This window comes from Chrysemys picta, chromosome 9 (assembly GCF_011386835.1).
Source record: "Chrysemys picta bellii isolate R12L10 chromosome 9, ASM1138683v2, whole genome shotgun sequence".
In the NCBI taxonomy this organism is placed as follows: Eukaryota; Metazoa; Chordata; order Testudines; family Emydidae; genus Chrysemys; species Chrysemys picta.
The window spans coordinates 43,038,169-43,059,578 of record NC_088799.1 but is presented as its reverse complement, the minus strand read 5'-3'; the positions used below and the strand labels follow the sequence as shown (position 1 = coordinate 43,059,578).

The following is a 21,410-nucleotide window of genomic DNA, read 5'->3' as shown; positions in this document are numbered from 1 at the left end:
CTAACAGTATATTAATACACAGATGAGTGTACAATCATAAAGTCTTCTGGTTTAATACTTGGGTATGACATTTCTATATCAGACAGTGGAGCAGGACCAAAGTTTAGTGATTTTTTCTGATCATAAAAGAAGGGCTTGGCTAATGTAAACTTTTAAATCAGAGAACTGGATCAAGATACTACACACATTTTTAATGCAGTCTCAGAAATAAATGGGACTGCTGTAAAATCTAACAGCTGGAAAGGCAACTCCACAAATAAGCAAAGGGAGCTAATGAAAACTGAGTCTCTTAGCCAGGATTCACACACAGAAATTATTTGATGATCAGCACTGAACTTCAGTAAGATAATACAATAGTACCAACATAGTCTGTATTATATAGTTATAAAGGATAGGATCCGAATTCGGGGTAGATCTGAATTCAGTCCCTCATTTCTCCTCGTTGTGCCAGGAGCTTGGAATACCGTGCATCAATCATCACTAAATCCTTTAAGATAATCACTGGGGACTTTGCTGCACCACAGAGGTATCCATAAATAGAGGTATCTATTCAGCTTTGAAAAGGGACAACTAAGCAGTGGTATGATAGCGGTCTATAAAATCATGAATGGTGTGGAGAAAGTGAATAAGGAAGTGTTATTTACACCTTCACATAACACAAGAGTCAGGGGTCATCCAATGAAATTAATAGGCATCAAGTTAAAATAAACAAAAGGAAGTACTTCTTCATGCAACACACAGTCAACCTGTAGAACTTGTTGCCAGGGGATGTTGTGAAGGACAAAACTATAATGGATTCAAAAAAGAATTAGATAAGTTCATGGAAGATAGGTCTATCAATGGCTATTGGCCAAGATGGTCAGAGATGCGACCCCATGCTCTGGGTGTCCCTAAAACTCTGACTGCCAGATGCTGAGACTGGACGACAGGGGATGGATTACTTGATAATTGCCCTGTTCTGTTCATTCCCTTTGAAGCATCTGGCATCAGCCACTGTTGGAAGACAGGACACTGAGCTAGATGCACCATAGGTCTGATCCAATATGGCCATTTTTATGTTCTTATGTCCAATCCCCTCCTTGGCTGGAGACACTGTTTCTGAGGTGGACAGTGGGAAATGTACAAAAGGAGATAGAGAAACCTCCCAGAAAAGCTAGAAGTGAGTGTCATCAGCTTAGCAATGATAAATCAGTCCATTCCAGCAAATTATTGAAGCAAGATGAAGTATATGGGCACTAAAATGCAAGGCTCCTGTAACAGAGTCCTGCGGCAGACAGAAAAGTGTTTAGAGGAATGGAATGTGTAACTAGCAAATTAGCAGCTATGATTTGAATCAAGCTAGAGCAACTCCAGACAGCCACACCATCTGCTCTAAATATTGCAAAAAGACACCATGGTCTATGGTGTCAAAACCAGCAGACAGATTAAGGAGCATTAATATAGAACATATGCCTGAGCCCGCCTGCAGCAAGAGATCATTGCAAATCTTCAAAAGGGCTCCTTCTTGAAGCCAGACTGGAATTCATCAATTACATCATATGTGTGGAGGTGTGACTGAAGTTGTAATGCAATGACCCTTTCCAGAAATGTGGAAAGAACTGATGGGATGGAGATCAGACAAAGGCTGACAAATCAACTAACAAAAGAGGAAGAACTGCTTCAAGACTGGAGCAGAGGCATTCGACTTTAGTGCTGCAATAACATAGTCAAATAGCAAACACTAATAAGGGCCATGTGTTCATAACCACCAAGTTGCCATGGATCCAGAGAACAGTCCCTCCAATATGCACGACATGCTAGTATGTCTGAATGCTAAAGAAAGTTTTCCTATTTGGTATGATCGGCTGATGGCGCTGATTACACGGCAGGATGTGGCCGTGAGAGATGGAGAGCACCTGAGATCTAACATTCCAGATGTAACGGGGGATATTTTTCAAGTCTCTGCATTCAGAACGTAAGCCAATTTCCTTTCTGAGACCCAGAGGCATTCTCCCCACCTCCATACAGCAACTAATTATATGCATTATATTCCTTCCCCCCGCCTCCTGAAATAACAGATGTAGGCTACTTTCAAGGGCAGGTTGTCAGACTCAAGGAGACCCAGTGGAAAATCCTTTGTTCCCATCTCCTCTGTAGCTGACAACCACCACCACACATTAGAGCTGTGATAATATCAAATAATGGTATGCAACAGTCATAAGTCAGCTGATATTCTTCATCATCTCACATTACATATGGGGTAGTTTTTTACTCAAAGTGCAATATGTTCATTTGAAAAATTGTGAGCAGGCCTCAGAGATGAGTCTTTGCAAACTAGAATTCATAATATACCTCATTCCCCGACTCCCCCTCCCCAACATGTTACATGCACCCCAATAGGTATGGTACATATACATCCCTCTCTCTGGACTTTCTTAGGTTGGCTTACATAGAGACTCTCATCCATTGACCAACATCTAATTTACACATCACTTCTGAGCTTGGACCTCTGAATCCTCGTCCAATAGGCAAAGCTGGTGTGACTCACATGCCAAAGGGTCAAAAGCAAGAAGCATAACAAGAAAAGCAACCAACAGAAAGGTGGGGTAAATTAAAATAGGCCATTCCCTAATCTATTTTATACCTTCTAGCTCTTCAGCATGCTTAGCCTCCAGCTTATCACCAGCTTAGCCCCCCCTTACATTCAATCACTGTGTGAGCATAAGTAGATCTAAATGATTTGATAAACATCAGTCATATTGTAAAGCCCATCGTTTTCTCAGGCACTGAGAGTGGGGCAGTTATTAGTGTGAAAGTTGTTCTTTAATATTTAGGGAATATTAATTGGCAGTCTATACTGGCATCAGTGGTATTTTAAATTAGCAGTTTAGTGCTCTGGCTGGGCACATTTTTCTACTAGTAAAAGTGAAAAAAGGAAATGTATAAGTGTAAGGAAATCTAAGGGAGTCTTACCAAATGAGTGTAAGAGAATCTAACTTAGCCACTTAAATGCTGAATCTGCCACAGTTTGCAGAGGACAAACCTCTTCTCTATCAATTTGAATACTATAAATTCAATGCAGAACTTTATAGATCTACCCGGGGGGAAACAACGGAATTTTTCCTATTGTTTGTGAGGTGATTAAAAACACATGCAGTATTGAACAGATATATTTCACTAGCATTGTGCCATTAGACATGGATATTATTTTGTACAATTTGCATGCATTACCTTCAAGCTTGGCTTGTTTAGTAGATCTCATTAAGATTTAAAATCAAGCCAAATCTGAAGACTAAATATACTATATGTAAGGGTTTATTTAAAAAATACAGTTTGTTTATAAACACTGTCAAGTTATTCAATTTAAAATATGGTCTTTGAAATATATTATGTCACAAGCAGAAAGAGAAGAGTTACAGTAATTTAGCTTACAATATTATACCCAACCTTAATTATACTTCAACAATGATAACATCTGTGCACTGACTAAGTATGTGATCTGGCATGTGTGGGTCGGCCAAGTATGAGGTAATAGGGTTTAGCATGACAGTGTGAGCTAAATTACGGTGCTGTTTGTACTGTTTCTTTATCTGTTAGAGATGGAAGGGGACTTCCCCATAGAAGTTCAGAGTCTATCAGTGACAAATATTAATCATACTTACAAGTTACCCGTTAACTTTATTATTTATTTGTATTGCAGTAGTGCCAGGTGACCCCAATCATGAAGCAGGACCCCATTGTGGTTGGCACTGTACAAATATAAAAAAAAAGTCCCGGACAGAGACTTTTTTGTATTTTTTGCTCTTACAGGTTTGTGTGACTGAATTGTGCCTTAACTGGGTATTAAAGTTTTCATTTGGGAGAAATAATTGTTATTACAGACACAGACCTATCCATACTTCACATATTTTACCCCAGAAGAAATGTTTCCCCAACCAAAGAGAGAGGACCTCCTCCATTTCTTCCACAGTATCAAGATAACTACCTCCAAGTTAACACGGCTACCCCTCTGATACTTACCTCCAAAACTAATTCCTAAGGGAAATGCCAATACCTGCTGTTAATGGAAAGCCTGAACTATAGGTATATTTTCTATAATTAGGCCAGGTTTGGGCTCAAATGAATTTCCGACCTCTACAATCTCAGGCTGTCCAGAGTTCCTCATTTTCAACTCCTTTACAGAGTACTTGAATGACCTTCTCACAATCACACCACATTGCCCTAACCAAACTGCAGCATTGGTTTCTCTCCAAACCTGGATTACTGTGTCTGGTAGAGATCTCCAAATATCTAGGACTAGGAGATCTCAAGGAACACTTTGACAATATATTGGCAGACATAACAGGATAAATAGTTGCTACTAATTCATACCCTGCTAGCTGAGGCTACATCTACACTACAGGGGGGAGTCGATTTAAGATACGCAAATTCAGCTACGTGAATAGCGTAGCTGAATTCGACGTATCGCAGCCGACTTACCCCGCTGTGAGGACGGCGGCAAAATCGACCTCTGCGGCTTCCTGTCGACGGCGCTTACTCCCACCTCCGCTGGTGGAGTAAGAGCGTCGATTCGGGGATCGATTGTCACGTCCCGACGGGATGCAATAAATCGATCCCCGAGAGGTCGATTTCTACCCGCCGATTCAGGCGGGTAGTGTAGACCTAGCCTGAGAAGGAATCTGGCATTCCACACATGCAAAGCCCAGAAATAATCAATTGCCAGGTAATCTGTATTTCTATCGGATAGTACACTAGACTAGGGGTTAAACTGACATCTTGGATGATCCACAGAAAGAAAAAAGAAATCAGCTGATTATTTACCCTCCCCAAAGTGGAAATAATTTACAGATCACCCAACAATACAGCAATAAGTGAGCTCAAAAATCAATAGATGAATTAGATTAACTAGCCCTCGCAGACAGAGTCCTGGCCCAGACTACCATTGTCTTTGTTAACCAACTGGTTAAGTGCTGCTAGAGTGAAATATCTGCAGGCTTGTGTAACAGCATGCATTAGTGAAAGCAAAATCCTATTCTGATCTGCGTTTGCAGGGAGATGGGTCCAACTGCCATATTGTGAAGGGGTGGGGAGGACACTGAGCCAGATTTTCAAGGGCTCAGCACCCACAACTGGAATCAGATTGTCAGAAGAGCTTAAACTCCCATTAAGGCACCAAAGGACTAAAGTACTCAGCACCCAGCAACTCCCATTGTGACACTTACAGTCATTTTTAAAAAAAAATAAAATAAAAGCTCAGTAGTCACATACTGAGCTCTTTTCAAAATCTGGCTACTTGAACTCTTCTGAAAATGCTCCCCATAGTGACCTTTTCAATCACAATCATGCGAGTGGGTTGGAATAACTGTCTGGTATGAGTGCTTGAGGGATGTTGATCCCTCGTCTCATCTCCTCACTCAGCCAAATCAAGCAGCCTCTGGGTGCTGGTGAGTCTCAGTTGACTGAGTCAGTTTGGATAAGAAAAAGGAGAATCTAGCTCAGCACAAAAGTTTTTTAAACCACTTCCTCCTTAATTTCAATTCAATGAATTTGTTTGGCATGATAAGGAGACAAGTGTTGCCGTAATTAAATAAAGGGTAATCAAATATTTCACCAGTCTAGGACTAACCACAAATATTGTGAAGCCTTATACTGGGTAGATTGCACAAACAGAATAAACTGTTCCTGCAACTGAATGTCACTCAAGTGCCTTGGAACATTTGGCCTCAGCATTCCATCCAGCAGCTTCCTAAACACTATTATCACCTTCACAATTCCTCAGGTGCTGTTCAATCACATCATCCCCCTTCCTTCTGCTTTCCACTTTTCCCCCCTTACTCGCCCCTTTTTTTGTGCACACTGGCAAATGACAACCAATGGAACATGACTGGCTTAACAAAAGTTTCTGCAGGATTCCAAGATCCCAAATAGGCACTTTTTGATGAGGGTTAGAGCTTAAAACATAATTGTAGTATGCTAAGTCAGTGGTTCTGAACAAGGGGTCTGGGACCCCCTGGGGATCCACGAACAGGTTTCAGGGGGTCTGCCAAGCATGGCTGGCATTAGACTCGCTGGGGCCCAGGGCAGAAAGCCAAAGTCCCGCCACGTGGGACTGCAGCCCAGGGCCCCAAGCCCTGCCACCGGGGGCTGAAGCTGAAGCCTGAGCAACTTAGCTTTGTGTTGCCCCCTATGGTGTGGGGCCCTGGGCAATTGCCCTTCTTGATATCTCCTAACACCAGCCCTGGCTTTTATATGCAGAAAACAGTTATTGTGGCACAGCTGGGCCGTGGAATTTTTATAGCATGTTGGGGGGGCCTCAGAAAGAAAAGGTTGAGAACCCCTGTGCTAAGTTACTTTCCCTGAGTGCTCAGGCACTATCATTTCCAGATGTATTTAAGGCTTTTGCTGTTTTTTAATAACATCAGATATACCTATGAAATGCCAGAGAATAAAGATTGTTCTGACATTTTTTGGTAAAACTAATCTCTGATCAATGACTATATATATATATATATATACACATACACACACACACACACACACAATCTCAGGACTTCCTGTCCGTGGACATGACAGTCTTTTGAATGCCGCTCATTATTGAGACTTCTGTGTATCATCTCGTGAACACAGTGATTGCTGCTAAAACTGTATCCTAGCAAATGAGGTGGGTGGGACAACCTTTGTGGCTTTGAAAGGCTCAGAGGACCCCACAGCCCACACACAAAACACTCAGCCAATCTGGTTTGTAAAAACAAATGGACAAAACTCAAAGAGTAGGTGAATGGAAAGCAGGGAAATTTATTCTGATTATATCAGAATAGGGTTAAATGTTCAGACTGCTGAAACTGGAGAGACTGATAGCACTAGAAAGACCCATGTATCAGCCTGGCAGGGACCGCAAGCTTCTCCATTCTCTTCTAATGCACATTTTTCATACCCTAGAACCCTCTGTTATTCCATGTTCTTAGGCTGTTCCATGGTAAATGGTTTAGTGATTTGGACTAATCTTCAGTGGAAATGAGGCTGAGGCCATTATGCTCATTTCATTTGTGTTGGGAGTCATATTTTAAATGCCAAATGCCAGAGGTGAAAGGTCTGGAATCTATACCACCTGCACAGTTTTACTTGTTAGCATAAAGGTAAACTGACTGACAGTAAGATGATGTCAAGGGAGCAACTGAGCATCAAGTTAACATTTACCACAATTTACACTGTATACCATTAATGTTACTAACCTGTGCTAGTCATATTCACAACAATGACAGGTCTTAACACCTATTTGACTGCACAACACTTGCTTCCAAAAACCACTGGATTTTGCAGTGTTGCAACCTATTAAAAAAACTACCTCCTGAGGGGTTTACAGTTTACATGCATCATTGCTTTGCCCTGTGCTATGCAGATATTATTAATGAAGAATTTTTGTTACTCCCTGAAGGTTCAGACTGTGGCCCATCCAAGCCTCAAAAGGTGCATTAATATCAGGCACACACTTTTCCAGTGGTCAGAGCCCTTTCAACTGCACTTCATGCCTAAAAATGTACATGAGACATGTGGGTATCCAATGGAATCATGTACTTCTCCATGAGCTCTCACTTATCCTTACCTCTTAGTTTGTAGTATGAATACCATTGGTTCCATGACAATGGCAGTAGGATGAGCTTTACATAAAGGTGTCTTGATGCCAGGGTTCATTAACTACAATACATTATTTTAAAAGAATTGAAAACAATCATTATCTATTTTATGTACAGGTATATTATGTATAAGCAGTCGTGTTTGAATTTGTATAAAAATGCACATGCAGCATTGCAGCTAAAACTGCTCCCAAAACACAGCCTGTCTCAGTTATAAGGAGCTCTCCATTAATTGCAGTACTATTAAGGTTTACATCTTTGTGGGCTACAACTTCTAGTAGGTGATAATTCCATGCTTTTGGGAAGATCTGACATTCCGTCTGGGAGAGAGAAGTGGTAAGCTTGTAAACTTAGCCATCGATCCATCAACTGTAATATCTGGTGTATTAAACAGCCTGCAAAGAGTTTTGATAGAACTGTGTACTACAACTTCATCCAGAATTTCCCACCTATGAGAAAGGACTTAGAAGTGGTGTTGAGGGAGTCTTCTTCCATTTGATTCCAGTTGATGCTCACGTTCAAATGTATGAGGTTGTCTTGAATTGTTCTACCTGATGTGAATTGTTCTACCATTTAAAGTGGCACAAGAATGTCACATTTTCCCTATGGAAGAAGCAGGTATCCTGCAAAAACTTCCATGTAGTGCCATCTGACAGGTACAGTAATACTCTTGTATTTCTCTAACATACATATTTAATGTACAGCAAAGTCAGCTCCAGCATTTGTCAATTGGTACAGCTATTGTCTTACCTGTAACTTTTCTTAGAGGTTACAGAAGGCCCCACTCCAGAAAAGGTGCCACTTGAGCGCAATGTTATCAGTTCAAGTCAACTGTAAAATTAAATTAAAATTTACAGTAATATTAAACTATTATCAATTGTATTGAGAGTTCTAAAAATATTTCAGATTGGCTCATTTATTTGTTTTATTGTTCATTCACTAAAGAGCATATACTTTACAATCATTCCAAGAATGGAACCTCCATTGATATCATTAGGATTTCCACACCTACCAGATGTAGATAAATGGATGTCAGTAAGGGCCTGATCTAAAGCCCACTGAAGTCGATGTAAGACCCCCATCAACTTCAATGGCTCTGGACCAGGCCGTAAATCAGAAATAGATTAAACAAATCTCTCTCCATGTTTTTTGGTTTGTCTCACATGGCTTTAGTTTTTACATCTTCTCTTCAGACTTTGCTGGTATTTTCCTGATACCTTGGCTTTTTCTCATACATTACTAGTGTCTTCTCTCCTTTTCTCCACAGCTTCTCTGGTCCTCTGCGATGCAACTTCCAATTAGTTGGATATGCAAAACTTTTGTGCTGCTGCAATTGTGGAAAGCATGAGAGAGGTATTAAAAAAAAAGCTGTCTCACTTGTCTATCTTAGGTTTCTTGATTTCTCAAGCACCCTGGAAATCAGACTTTTCACTCTAAACTTGCTATTTCTCGTTGCTCCTAAATGTGCAGAAGTGAGATGAATGAGAAATTATACTCAGCACTTTTTCAGTGTTTTTAATTATAAAAGTCATTTCCAAATTAGTTGAGTATCACAGCAGCCCTACTAGTAAGGTTAGTGCTATCCCATCCCCATTTCACAGAAGGCAAAACTGAGAGGTAAAGTGGCTTGCCAAAGGCAGAAGCAGAAGTCTGTGTCAGAATCAAGAGTAGAATTCAGGGGTTTCTTTGGTGATCCTTCAGACATGCAGCGTCCCATTAGCTAGGAATTTTTCAGATTAGTTTCATAGATCAGTACTAAGGGCCTGATTTTGGTCTCATGCTGGTTTTATGTCAGTGTAGCTCCGTTGACTTTACTGGAGTCATTTCTGAATTATGCCAGTTTAAGTGAGAGTAGAAACAGACCGTAAATGATTTGTACTGACAAAATTGGGGACTGAGACTGCTCTCACAGTGATGTAAATCAGGTATAACTTCACTGAAATAAGTGATAGGTGAAACAATCACTTAATATTTTAATATAGCAGATTACAAATGTTGAAAAAAGCTAAATGTTGTCGAAAGAAAAACCTGCTTATAGTGTCCTTTTGATTCCTTATTTATTACAAATCAAATGCTTTAAACCATATGATTTATACATTTCTTCTACTTACGACACCTTGCTCACTCTGTATCAAAATTAAAATCTACCCAGGGAAATTGTAGTAATTAATTACTTTACCATAATTTGTATCCATGGTTATTTTGTACCATTCCTCCCTGCTGATTACTTTTTTCCTATTATGCTAAATACGACTAAAATGGGAAGTGCTACAAAATTGCCAGTCAGCTGTGTTTATAAGCATAAACTGTGACTGTCCTGGCCCAAAATGACATTTGTAAATACTCTACACTAATTGTGTCAAAATAAGATTAATCCTGTTTGAACTCAATGCATGTGTGCACACTGTAGAGTGGAACTACAGCAAGGATTGATTTAGCCTGATGTGCACCCAGGTTCTCAAATGATTCAGATGAGATTTTCCCAAGTGCTCAGAATTGGCCTAATTTTGCTCCACCTGGAGTCAATTAGGCCAACACTGAGCACTTTGGCAAAGCCTGATTTTCATTGGTAGAGCAAGATGAGAGTTGAGCAGAAGTAGAACAAAAATAAATATACTCATGAAAATACACACATTTAAAAAAATCTATTGTGAACCACAATTTGAGAAAGAGAGTGGCCTAACTGTACATCTGGAACCAGGAGCTCTTAAATTGATACGGACTTCTGCTTATGGCCATGAGCAGATTACTTAACCTTATGGTCCCAATTTCCATATGTGTGAAATGTGAATAATTTCTATGTTATATGGCTATTGTAAGCATTAATGTTTGTAAAGCATTTTGAAGATGAAAAGTGGTCTTTAAGTATCATTGTCATTAAATGTAATTATGATCACCCTTGGTCAGATTCATTGAGACAAGGTGGGTGAGGTAATATCTTTTATTGGACCAACTTCTGTTGGTCAGAGAGATGAGCTTTGGAGATTACACCAAGCTCTTCTTCAGGTCTGTGAAACTTACAAGATGGAACAGATCTATATAAGCACGAAAGTTTGTCTCTCTCACAACATACGTTGGTCCAATAAAAGATATTACCTCACTCACCTTGTGTAATATTCTGGGACCAACACGGCTACAACAACACTGCGTAGGAGCTATCATGTTCTTTTTCAATGAGTAGGTCGTTATGCAACAGACTATATGGGATAAGTTAACTGTGCCAAACTGTGAATGATGACCAATACAAGGAAGAGCCATGTGCATACACAAACACACACAAGTATGAACATATGTCTCCCTGCAGGAAACAAGTGAGTGCTTATAATAAATACAGCCACAAAGAAAAAGTGAGCAGGGATGCAAGTGAGAAGTGTTAGTGAATACTTACGGCATTATCTACAACTATGCCTTTCTCAAAGGGTGTGTATATGCCATGCACTGTATGAGCACTCATTTCTCTATTGGCATGCTTACAAAAATAGCATGTGCTAGTAGCATTCATGAACTCAACAATGAAAGTAGCGTGAAAACACTAAAAATGCACTGTGGGGGTTGTTAATGCAAGATAACACTAATAGTCCAGAGCAGAAATGAAGAGAGTTATGCAGTACAAGTACACAGAGGCAGGCGGATACATATACTTGCATACATCTATGTATTTGTCTATCTGTTCCTGGCTATGATGTTGATTACACACACAGAAGATGCATCTCATTTTCTTGGCTAGTCAAAATATGACATACATTACCAACAAGGAAAAAAAGAAGGAAACAAAGAAGGGAGAGCGAACACCTGTCGCTCTCCTTGGGGACAAGACCTAATGCTTTTATTTGATTCAGTCTGTTGAGGGGACTGCAGCTGCCAACTGTCATCAGCATCAAGTTACATTCACAAAGCCAGACTATTTCATTCTTTAGGTTAAGGAACAGAAGAGGCAACAAAATCCAACAAGGAAGGGAGGAAGTTTTCATCATGTTGCAAATACATTGGATCGTGATTCTTTATAGGGTTTCAACTTTTATCTTGATGATCAGTCTGATTTTTGAAGCACACACATACTGGTTCATACTAATTGCTAAATAATTCAAGTATTTAAAGAACAACATCGCCTAGCAACATTTTAAATTAGTGAATGATTTTATGCAAATATTCAAATCTCTCATAATATTAAATCATGATGAGGGCCTGCTCCTGAGTCCTTGACTTCAATGGGAGTTTAGACTAAGTAACGACTTCAGGACTGGACCCAGGACTTTTTGCTCCAAATATTTGTATCTGCTTTCCTGCTTACATATAAATTACCTTCTTCATACTCACATTGTTGGTAACAATAGACCTCTTACTTCTTCTTATGCCTTTAATAACATGCATACTGTTAAGAAACAATTGCGAGGAAGATTTATAATAGACTGTAAAGTACACATACCAATAAAATAAATGGAAATTGGTTCATAGTATCTGATAAAGACAATGAAAGATATTTCCTCCGGTTTTATTTTTTTTGGTTTGTAGGATTATGAAAATTGATGTTTTAAAGGGGAGCAATTTAACTCTGAATGCCTTTGTGAATGTAACATGAATTCTAGAAAATGATAACTGTTAGACGTTCATGGTACATCCTGGAAGATTTGCTGATAACAGTGGAAAGTCTTTTATCGGACTCTGATACTCTATGTTAGTGCCAAGGGTAGTAAAAACCCTTATAAATAATAGACCAATAATCTGCAGTAACAGTATTATAAATTGCGTTTTGGTCTTTCACAGGGATTGTACTGTGGTATTTTATTGACCACTCCTTGTTTCCCCAATAAACAGATAAAAGAATCAAAGATTTAGAGAATTTTTTGTATTACTTTCTTAATTTTCCCAAAATGAAGAGGAAACTAGAATTTCAGAACATATTTCCATGTTCCTCAGAATTTGCTGAATGCATGGCTTTAACTTGTGCATATTTGACACTATATAGAAAAAAAAAAGTTTTCCTTGCTATTTACTTTGTCTCCTCCATAACTCATGCAGGCTGCCCCTTCTCCAGAGATACCTCAAAGGAAAGAAATGTAATAAGGTGGTCCTTTGAAATCTCATTTTTCCTCTTGTGAAGTTATTCAACTTCTCCTATTTAAATAGGAAGGCTTGAATTATGCCCTTAGACTGACTTATTTGGGCATTACATACAAATACCTCAAGACAGAAGTTAGACCTCCAAAGAAACAAAAACAAAACAACAACAAAACATGTTTTACTTTTATTTAGACTAGATTATCAGGTATTAGCCCTACATATGTGAAGCAGTGAGTGTAACGTATATCATAGACACTACACTGTCCAAAAGGTATACATTGGAAAGTGGTGCACATAAACTTTTCTCTGTCCTACTTTCTACATTTCCCATTGAATGGTGCCAATTACTGGAGATGGGGAAGTAATGCCCCTCCGCACCCCTCCCCCCCCACACATTTTTGCACTTGCTCAAAGTTCTATAGACTGCAGACCCAGGAAGGACCCCCACGGCCCAACCATTTTAAAACAGTGGTCCTATACTAAATCAGTACAGCTGCTACTGGACTGGTCTGGAGCATTGCTGGAGTTGCATGGTGCCAATGTCATTGAGTTGACTGGGTCACCTTTCTGTCCAGATGGAAAGGTGGGTGGGGCAAATGTCAGCGAGTAGCATTGCAACCTGGGGCACGAGGGCACATCACCACTCAAATGTGGCCCAGTCACCCTCTGCTCTGTCCAGACAGACAGGCATTGGGGCCAAAGGGTGTTGCAACCTGGAGCATGGGGAGTCTGTTTCTGTGGAGCACAGGGGAGTCTACTAAGAACTTCTCCATGCATCTGAAGAAGTGAGGTTTTTTACTCACGAAAGCTTATGCCCAAATAAATATGTAAGTCTTTAAGTTGCCACCGGACTCCTTGTTGTTACTAAGAACTTGACTCCTGGCAGCACCAGATCATGCACTGTTCAGGTAAGAAAGGCCCAGGGAGACCCAAGGTCCATGTAGATGGGGGGTGGGAACTGAAAATTGCCCCCCCCCCGAAACATGTGAATTGGTGCCAGTGTTCTCATCTCTTACCACATGTCTCAGCCTCCCTTGGAACCTGGGCACGGATTACAGCCCAACACCACTCCGCTAGAGTTGAGATTGAACCCCATCCTGGGTACAGCTGGATTCTGTGTGTTCCCAATACACCGAGACAAACACGGCTGAGTGAGTCCCAGTACACACGAGACAAAAAAAAACAGGCAGGGAAGGACCCCAACCAACACCATCCAGCCTGGAGCATCGTGCCCTACCCCAGCCCTCTCGCCCCCCTCCCGCTACACTGGTGGAGGCTTAGAGCGCCCCTAGATAGACAAAGCGCCCGTCTCTCATTGGTCAGTTCGCCCAACGCTGCGGCTTCTCCCGGCTCGGCGTGACCAATGGGCTCATTGACATGCAAATCAGAGGCTATAAGTAAGGCCGGGGAGTGGTGGCGCCGGAGGGGGCGGGGGAGAGGGCAGTGGGGACGCTCGCGAGCCGGCTGGTGCAGAAGGCCGCCCCTGTGATCCGCTTGCCAGCTGCTGCCTCCACCGCCTCCTGCGCCCCTCCCCCAGCCCGTGGTGTCTGCGCCGCGCTCTGCCATGGCCCCGTCCTCTCGGCCCAGCAAGAGCCGGCCCAGCCGGGAGGAGGAGGATTTCTGTGACGCGAGAGGGGGGGACAGGAAGGTGAGCCGGGCGCGGAGGGGCCCCAGGCAGGACCCCCGGAAGGAGGGGGGGCAGGGGTTGCAGGATCCCCTTTCCCGCCCCCGGCGGTCGGTGCAATGGAGCCGCGGCCTGGCCTGCACGGGGCATGCAGCGGTCGGTGCAATGTGTGTTTCCCCTTCTCCTTCCCCAGGCCAGGAAGCCGCTGGTGGAGAAGAAGCGGCGAGCGCGGATTAACGAGAGCCTGCAGGAACTGCGGCTCATCCTGGCCGACACGGAGGTAAGGCTGCGGCAGGGGCATGGGAGCGGGGGTGGGGGCGCTGGGGGGCCCTGGCGCTGGGGGGCCCTGGCGCGGGGCTGATCGCTGTCCTCTCTCGCCGCGGCTCGCGGGCAGTTTCAGGCGAAGATGGAGAACGCCGAGGTGCTGGAGCTGACCGTGAAGCGGGTGCAGGGCGTGCTGCAGAGCCGGTCCCTCGGTGAGTCCCCCTCGGGCACGGGAGATGCTGGGGGGAGAGGGGAAGTAGCAGCCCTCTAACGATGGGGCGGCAGTATCCCGAGAAGTGACGTGCCAGCCGTGCTGTGAAGGGGGAGAGGTTGGCATAGCCAGAGAATGGGGGTGGGTGGGCCCAGACCGCTTTGGGATGTTGGGGGGAGGGAAGGGGCTCCCCCCTTTGACTCCAGCTGTGTGTGTTTCCTTATGGGTGCTGCTGTTGCAGAAAGTGACAAGCTGCACCGGGAGGCCAGCGAGCGGTTTGCAGCTGGGTACATTCAGTGCATGCACGAAGTCCATACCTTCGTCTCCAACTGCCCGGGGATTGATTCCACTGTTGCTGCCGAGCTGCTGAACCACCTGCTGGAGTCCATGCCTCTCAACGAAGGCAGTTTCCAGGACTTGATCGCGGATGTTTTGTCAGAACCCTCCATCACCTCGTGGCCTGGCAGTGAGGGGCTCTCCCAACCAGCGGGGGTGTCCCCTGCTGCTCTGAGCTTAGCCAGCCCTACTTCAGCTCTTCTATCCCCTTCCTCCAGTGAAGAGACCTGCTCTGATCTGGAAGAGACAGAGGCTGAGCAAAGCCCGGCCTCCCCAGCTGGACTGGACAGTTCCAGGACACACAATGTGCCTTCACCTAGCTTTTCCAAATCTATGTGGAGACCTTGGTAAATAAAGAAACTGCACAGGAATCAACAAAGATCTACCTAATAATGGGAGAATACGTGAGCACTGTGTTCTCCTTACAGCCATTGGAATGGACAGTGGGGCTTTCAGATGGTGCATTTGTGTCTAACGTTACTGTATTTCAGGACTGCATAGATGGCACTCTTACACTGTCAGACCCTGACAGGTTAATTGTTAAATGTGTTAACATTTCATCTATTTGTGTGTGAGATGTTTTGTAACTCTTGGTTTGTTTAGGAGAGTTTGGGGTGTGAGGGTGGGGAGGGAGGAAAGGGGATTTTTTGTAGCAAAGCTCTTTGGTGGATGCACAGCAGTATTTCACAGCCTTGTCTTTCTCTTGGCCCTTATAAATGGCCCAAATATCACTCCTTTTCTATTAAGAAAAAGCCCTTGTGCATTTTATATCTTGGTGGTTAACTCAATGAGAGGTATATGACTTAAATGTGCATGCACAATTTTAAGTGTTATAGTGATAGTAAAGATCCCTGAAAGGGATTGGTGTGGTTAGTATCTTTATTATTTAGTGGTCTAGAATCTTGCCTTCAGTGAAGGAAGAGTAAACTAGAGATCAGTTGGAATTAGACAAACATTTAAAATATTGGTGGCAGGGTGCCTTTTAGAAATGAGTGTTTTCTGCACATTTTGCTTTTAGCACATCTGAGTTTATTGTGACGTTATGTATATTAGGGTGTCAAATGTTTTATTTTTAATCTTTTTAATAAAAAATATTGAATTCACAAATGATTGCATGTATTTTGGAGTGTGATACACTTCTAACCACTTTAACATTAAAAATCCAGTTCCATATTGTTTGCTATTAACAAATTTGTAACGGTTTTGGACACAATGCTGGTAATTTAGCACTTAATTCTTGTACTAAGCATTGTTAGCTCAAGTATTGGAATTTGAATGTTTCTTTTGTTTAATACTGAAAGATGCTTAAGATATTGAAGGGAGCAATGTAGTTGTGTTGTAGGTTGACTTTAGAACACTAAAATTCCTGGGCATGGTTACATGAATGCCATTCTAAAGAAACTACTCTTAACTTGATTTCCCCAAGTAAGTCTCTTTTTGTAAAGCTGTAGTTATAATTTAAGTACTAGGCAGATGCTTTACTTGTGGCTTAACTTTACCTGTACATTTTTTCTGCTGAGGAATGACAGGTGTTGAAAAGAAGTTTGTGAAATAGATTTGAAAATTTTCTTCAAAAAGGAAATATTTCCAGTGACCGCTGGAGCATCAACATTCCTGTATACAAGGTGATACACCTCAATGTTCCTATTTTTGGAAGATATAGGCTATTTATGCTGTGATATTACCTTTCACAGAGCTGTCATTGTAACAGGAAAAGTATTGTGAAGTTGCTTCCTTAGTACATGAAGGTATTTGAGCATAGAACCAGCTAGGAGAGGAAGCAAAATAAGTACATGGGGACTAAGACATGTAACTTTCCTTTGTTAATGACCCTATGGAACAATAAAATCAGATACCTAAATTATTGGTAGACCTCTGCTTTGTAACTTTCTTTAAATTATCTGATGTGGGTGTTTTTCATTCACAGCTGGTACAGAGTTGTTTGTTTTCCCCAGTTGTGCTAAAATTCTCGCCTGCCTTTGAACTAGCAAGAAGGGCAATGCTCCTCAAAGAGAGGTGAGAGCACTGCCTGTAAAGACCTTTCTGCTTTAGGGAGGGAGGTTTGTGTTTTGATGTGTAAATGGAAGCAGTGGCATGGACAGTTCGACTAAAAGTAACACCCAAAGCACAAAATGACATCTCCTGGAAACTGTCATTTCACAGAGTGAATGCAATCCCAGATTTGCGCAAAAAAAAAAAAAAAAGCCATTGCCCTCCAATAATACATTCATTTTGAAAATTTTATTCTCCGCCTCTCCTCACCAGTACTGATACTAATGCTCTATAGTGATACTTTTCAAAGATAAATGTGTATTATCCTGCAACATTAAAAACATTTGGCCTTACTTTTACCCTCTAGCAAACAGTTTACTTATAAGATTCTCTCAAGGGCAAGGTAAAACCACAGGCTGTTTCCATCACCAACAAAAATGTTCAGCATTTTAAAGCCCTAGGCCAGGAATCACCAGCCAGCAGGGGACAAAGGGAGACCTGCCCTAATCTTTCTCCTCATGGGTAGGAAAGGGAAGACAGAAACCTAACTGCTCTAAAAGTAGTGAAGTGGTGTACATAGCGCCCCCTACACCTTAAACCAAGCATAAGACATAATTGAGCTAAGCTTGCATGTACTTGCTAGAGCTTAGATTTAAGTCATAGAATCCTAGAATATCAGGGTTGGAAGGGACCTCAGGAGGTCCCCTAGTCTAACCCCCTGCTCAAAGCAGGACCAATCCCCAAGTTTTGGCCCAGATCCCTAAATGGCCCCCTCAAGGATTGAACTCACAACCCATCACGAGACACTTGTGGTGAAGTCCTGTGCGTTCAGCTGCCTCAGACCATTTTCACCATCAGTCACATGCATCCAACAAGCTGCTCTGGCAATGGTTGTTGTCAAGCTCCTCCAAGTGTACAGCTTGTGGAGAGATTCCCAGGCAGCAGGGGAAGTGCAGGGGCAGCTCAGCTTGGTTTCATTTCCATGAGATGAAAGACTCTTGGTTAGGGCTCTTCTGATGCCCCTGTGAAAGCAAAGTGAAAATCCTGACACTTCCACTTCCAACAGTCAACATCAAAAATGCCAGCTTCAGTTCAGCAGTGGATTTTGTAAATGACACTGTAGATTGAGGGCAAAAAGCCTTGGAGAAGGGAAGCTAGATGGTAAATACTGTGATTCCCTAACTATATATACCCACTCTATTTCTCTCACACCCACATGCCCTACCTTTTGCATGTTCTGCATTGTGCTACAGCTGAAGGGAGAAAGCACTGCCTGGTGCGTATTTAGCCCACTCCAGAATGTTACAGCAGTGGATTGATGGCTTTTTGTAAATGTCATGTCATATATAACTCAATACACTAGTGATTGTTGCTGCATATTTGTTTTTAGCAGCAACAAGGGAATGACATACTAGCTGTGTAGCCATGCAAGTCCCCAGTGTGCTGCTTAGATTGTGTTAGTGGAGAAACTGTGTCCAAAACAAAATGCACAAACAGCAGGAAGGGGAGGAGGTTTTAGTTTTAAGCATGTTAACTAAGGGCGTCTGTCCGCTCTTTTAATAAAACCAGAAGGCCTGGGTGTATATATAACAGCAACAGAAACCAAGTGGGTGTACCCTTCCTGGAGGGAGGGAAATCTACTTTTCTGTTTTTAATTCTCAACAGTGTATTAGTTCTAAGAAAAATCAGCTGGGCCCAAGCAATATAATTAGCCCCAAAAAGTGTCAAAAGCATTTTAGAAATGTGCTAAAGTAGGGGATTTTTTTAAATCCACAAATTAGGTTCACAGAAAGTTTACATCCTCTGATTATGTGTGGCTGGATTTCTAAATTTGCATTTCTGTACCTTACTGGAAAGGTGTCAGATCTAACACTTCCCTGACAAAGGCAGGAAGAGGTGAGCGTTGGGAAGGGAAGGAGGTTTCCAGCAGCTCTGATAAAGAAAAAAAAAGAAAAAAAAAATCAATGCAGCCCTTTTCAAGTACCCCCACAGAAACTGCCTTTATTCTTTTCCACTCCAAAGTAATATAAACACGCTCTCTGATCTGACACCACACCCCATTGTAAAAGGAAAGAGAAGCAGCCCACAAAAAGAGGAGCTCTTGTTTGATATGCAGTTGAAGGCTTAGATAAGGATGGAGTCATTCTCTCTCTCTCTCCCCCTCTTCCCCCTTTTAGTGTATGTTAGTTACTCACACCTGTTGCAGGGAAGAATTGATCCTTGTTAGAGCAGGATAGCACTGATGATCAATGAGTCAAACATTCTTAGAAACATAGTGGCAATACCATCAAATACTTTTGAGCAACTGTATCTTGGGCAGAATGTAGAACTTAGCCATCACTTAAAGGTTCACAATCAAGGTTGCTATATTCTAAATTTGACCTACCTTTTCCTCATTTACATTAGCCAATGTGTGTAATTCTCCAGTTTTTCCCTCCAAACAGATGCTTGAATTCTCTTAATTAAAAATAAAACAAAGGAATAAAAAAAAATCAAAGTCAGCAGGCCAGTACTCATAAGCAGCCCTAGGATGAACACAAACAGCCAGGAGAAAAAAAACAAATCCAGACAAACCGATTTCATTTCAAGCTTCCCAAAAGTTAGTCCAACAATACCAAGGACTAAGATTTTTAAAGATATGAAAAGTGTTCTGATAAGGAATATAAACCATTATAATTGATTTTATATGCATGGTTTATTTTCTATGAAAAAAAAAAATACAGGAACTACTGGAACTCAATCCTGACATCTGAAATACCTCCTTTGTCTTATACAGCCACTAATAAAACTCTTTTCTCCTTCAAATTCTCCCTCAAAACTCAGTTCTTTCAGGAAGCCTGCCTATTACTGATTGTTGGTATTACAGTCATGCCTAGAAGCCCCAATGAAGATGGGGTCTCATCGTGCTAGGCGCTGTGCAACACCCGCAAAAGATAGTCCCATGCCATCTAAACAGACAAGTCAAACGGTGTCAGAAAAATAATTATTCCCTTTGTCCAGATGGGGACCTGAGGCACTAAGACTTTGCGCAAGGTTACATAGGACACATGCAGCAGAGCCAGGTATTGAACCAAGACCTTCTGAGTGTCAGGCCAGTACCTTAATTACAAGGCCTTCCTTCCTCTGAGAATCTGACCTTGCTTTCCTGCACCTGAACTATGGTTCTATATACTTTTTATACATGGTCTGCTATGGAGTAGCTGAGCCCAGAACCCTTACACAGATAGTCCTTGCTCAAGTAGTTGGGCCCACTGAATTCCATTTACCTTTAAATGTAAGCCTAATAGGCTAGCTGTGTGCTACATGGGCAGGGCTTGTACACAGTAGAAAAAAAGACACTCATTGACTCTCTGTGTGCCTGTACCTCTGTATACATCATTGGTGAGACTCACCATGGAATATTGCATACAGTCTGGGGTCCACATTTTAAAGAGGATGTGGAAAAACTGGAGAGGGTGCAGAAAGAGCCACTGAAATTATTCAAGCACTAAAGAAAATGCTTTATAGGGAGAGACTTAAAGAGCTCCAGCTGTTTAGTTTATCAAAAAAAGATTGAGAGGTGACAATTACTGAATATAAATATCTTCACAGGAAAAAAAATACCAGGTACTAAAGGGCTCTAATCTAGTGGAGAAAGGCAGAACAAGAACTAATGGCTGGAAGCTGAAGCCAGAGAAATTCAAAGCAGAAATAAGACACTTAAAAAAAAGTGATGGTTAACCACTGGAACAAACTATCACAAGTGGTGGATTTTCTATTTCCTGAGGTCTTCAGATCAGGACTGGAAAATATGCTTTTGTCAGAGAGGTTATTGGGTTAAATACTGGAGTAACCAGGTGAAATGTAATGGCCTGTGATATACAGAAGGTTAGATCAGATCATCTAATGGTCCCTTGCGGCATTAAAATATATGAACCCACGATTCATGAAGATTTTATATTTGTCCTTCATAAGAATGGCCATATTGGGTCAGACCAATGGTTCATCTAGTCTAGTATCCTGTCTTCCAACAGTGGCCAATGGCAGATGCTTCAGAGGGAGTGATTTTCCTGGTCAAGGGCTTTTTAAAAGTCCAAGTACACTATATCCATTGGATCACACCCACCTGCTTGTTGACCCCCCCTCCCTCAAATAATTCTGACTGGTGAGGCATGACTTCCCTTTACAAAAGTCATGTTGACTCTTCCCCAACATATTGAGTTCACCTATGTGTCTGATAAGTCTGTTCTTTACTATCATTTCAACTAATTTGCCTGGTACTGAAGTTATGTTTACCAGCCTGTAATTGCCAGGGTCGCCTTGGAGCCTT

The 21,410-nt window shown here is 41.9% G+C and overlaps 1 protein-coding gene and 1 long non-coding RNA gene across 2 annotated transcripts; one reads left to right on the top strand and one right to left on the bottom strand.

The window, feature by feature from the left end:
* Positions 1-8,580: 8,580 nt before the first annotated feature.
* Positions 8,581-19,786, bottom strand: LOC122174011 (uncharacterized). The gene is made up of 3 exons (XR_010590371.1): positions 18,947-19,786; positions 13,691-18,123; positions 8,581-8,940 (listed from the first exon to the last, which is right to left on the bottom strand). It is a non-coding gene; the product is annotated as an uncharacterized LOC122174011 (long non-coding RNA).
* LOC101938139 (transcription cofactor HES-6-like) lies at positions 14,187-16,970 on the top strand. Its single transcript, XM_005282498.5, has 4 exons — positions 14,187-14,322; positions 14,492-14,578; positions 14,693-14,774; positions 15,015-16,970. The coding sequence occupies exons 1-4, from the start codon at positions 14,239-14,241 to the stop codon at positions 15,458-15,460; spliced, it is 699 nt and encodes a 232-aa protein (XP_005282555.1). The 5' UTR covers positions 14,187-14,238; the 3' UTR covers positions 15,461-16,970.
* Positions 19,787-21,410: the final 1,624 nt, after the last annotated feature.

Excerpts from the sequence above, each read along its gene's own strand:
- LOC101938139 (XM_005282498.5), top strand. The coding sequence starts at position 14,239 with ATGGCCCCGTCCTCTCGGCCCAGCAAGAGCCGGCCCAGCCGGGAGGAG. Across the intron at positions 14,579-14,692 it reads TCATCCTGGCCGACACGGAG|TTTCAGGCGAAGATGGAGAA; the intron begins GTAAGGCTGCGG and ends GCTCGCGGGCAG. Across the intron at positions 14,775-15,014 it reads GCTGCAGAGCCGGTCCCTCG|AAAGTGACAAGCTGCACCGG; the intron begins GTGAGTCCCCCT and ends CTGCTGTTGCAG.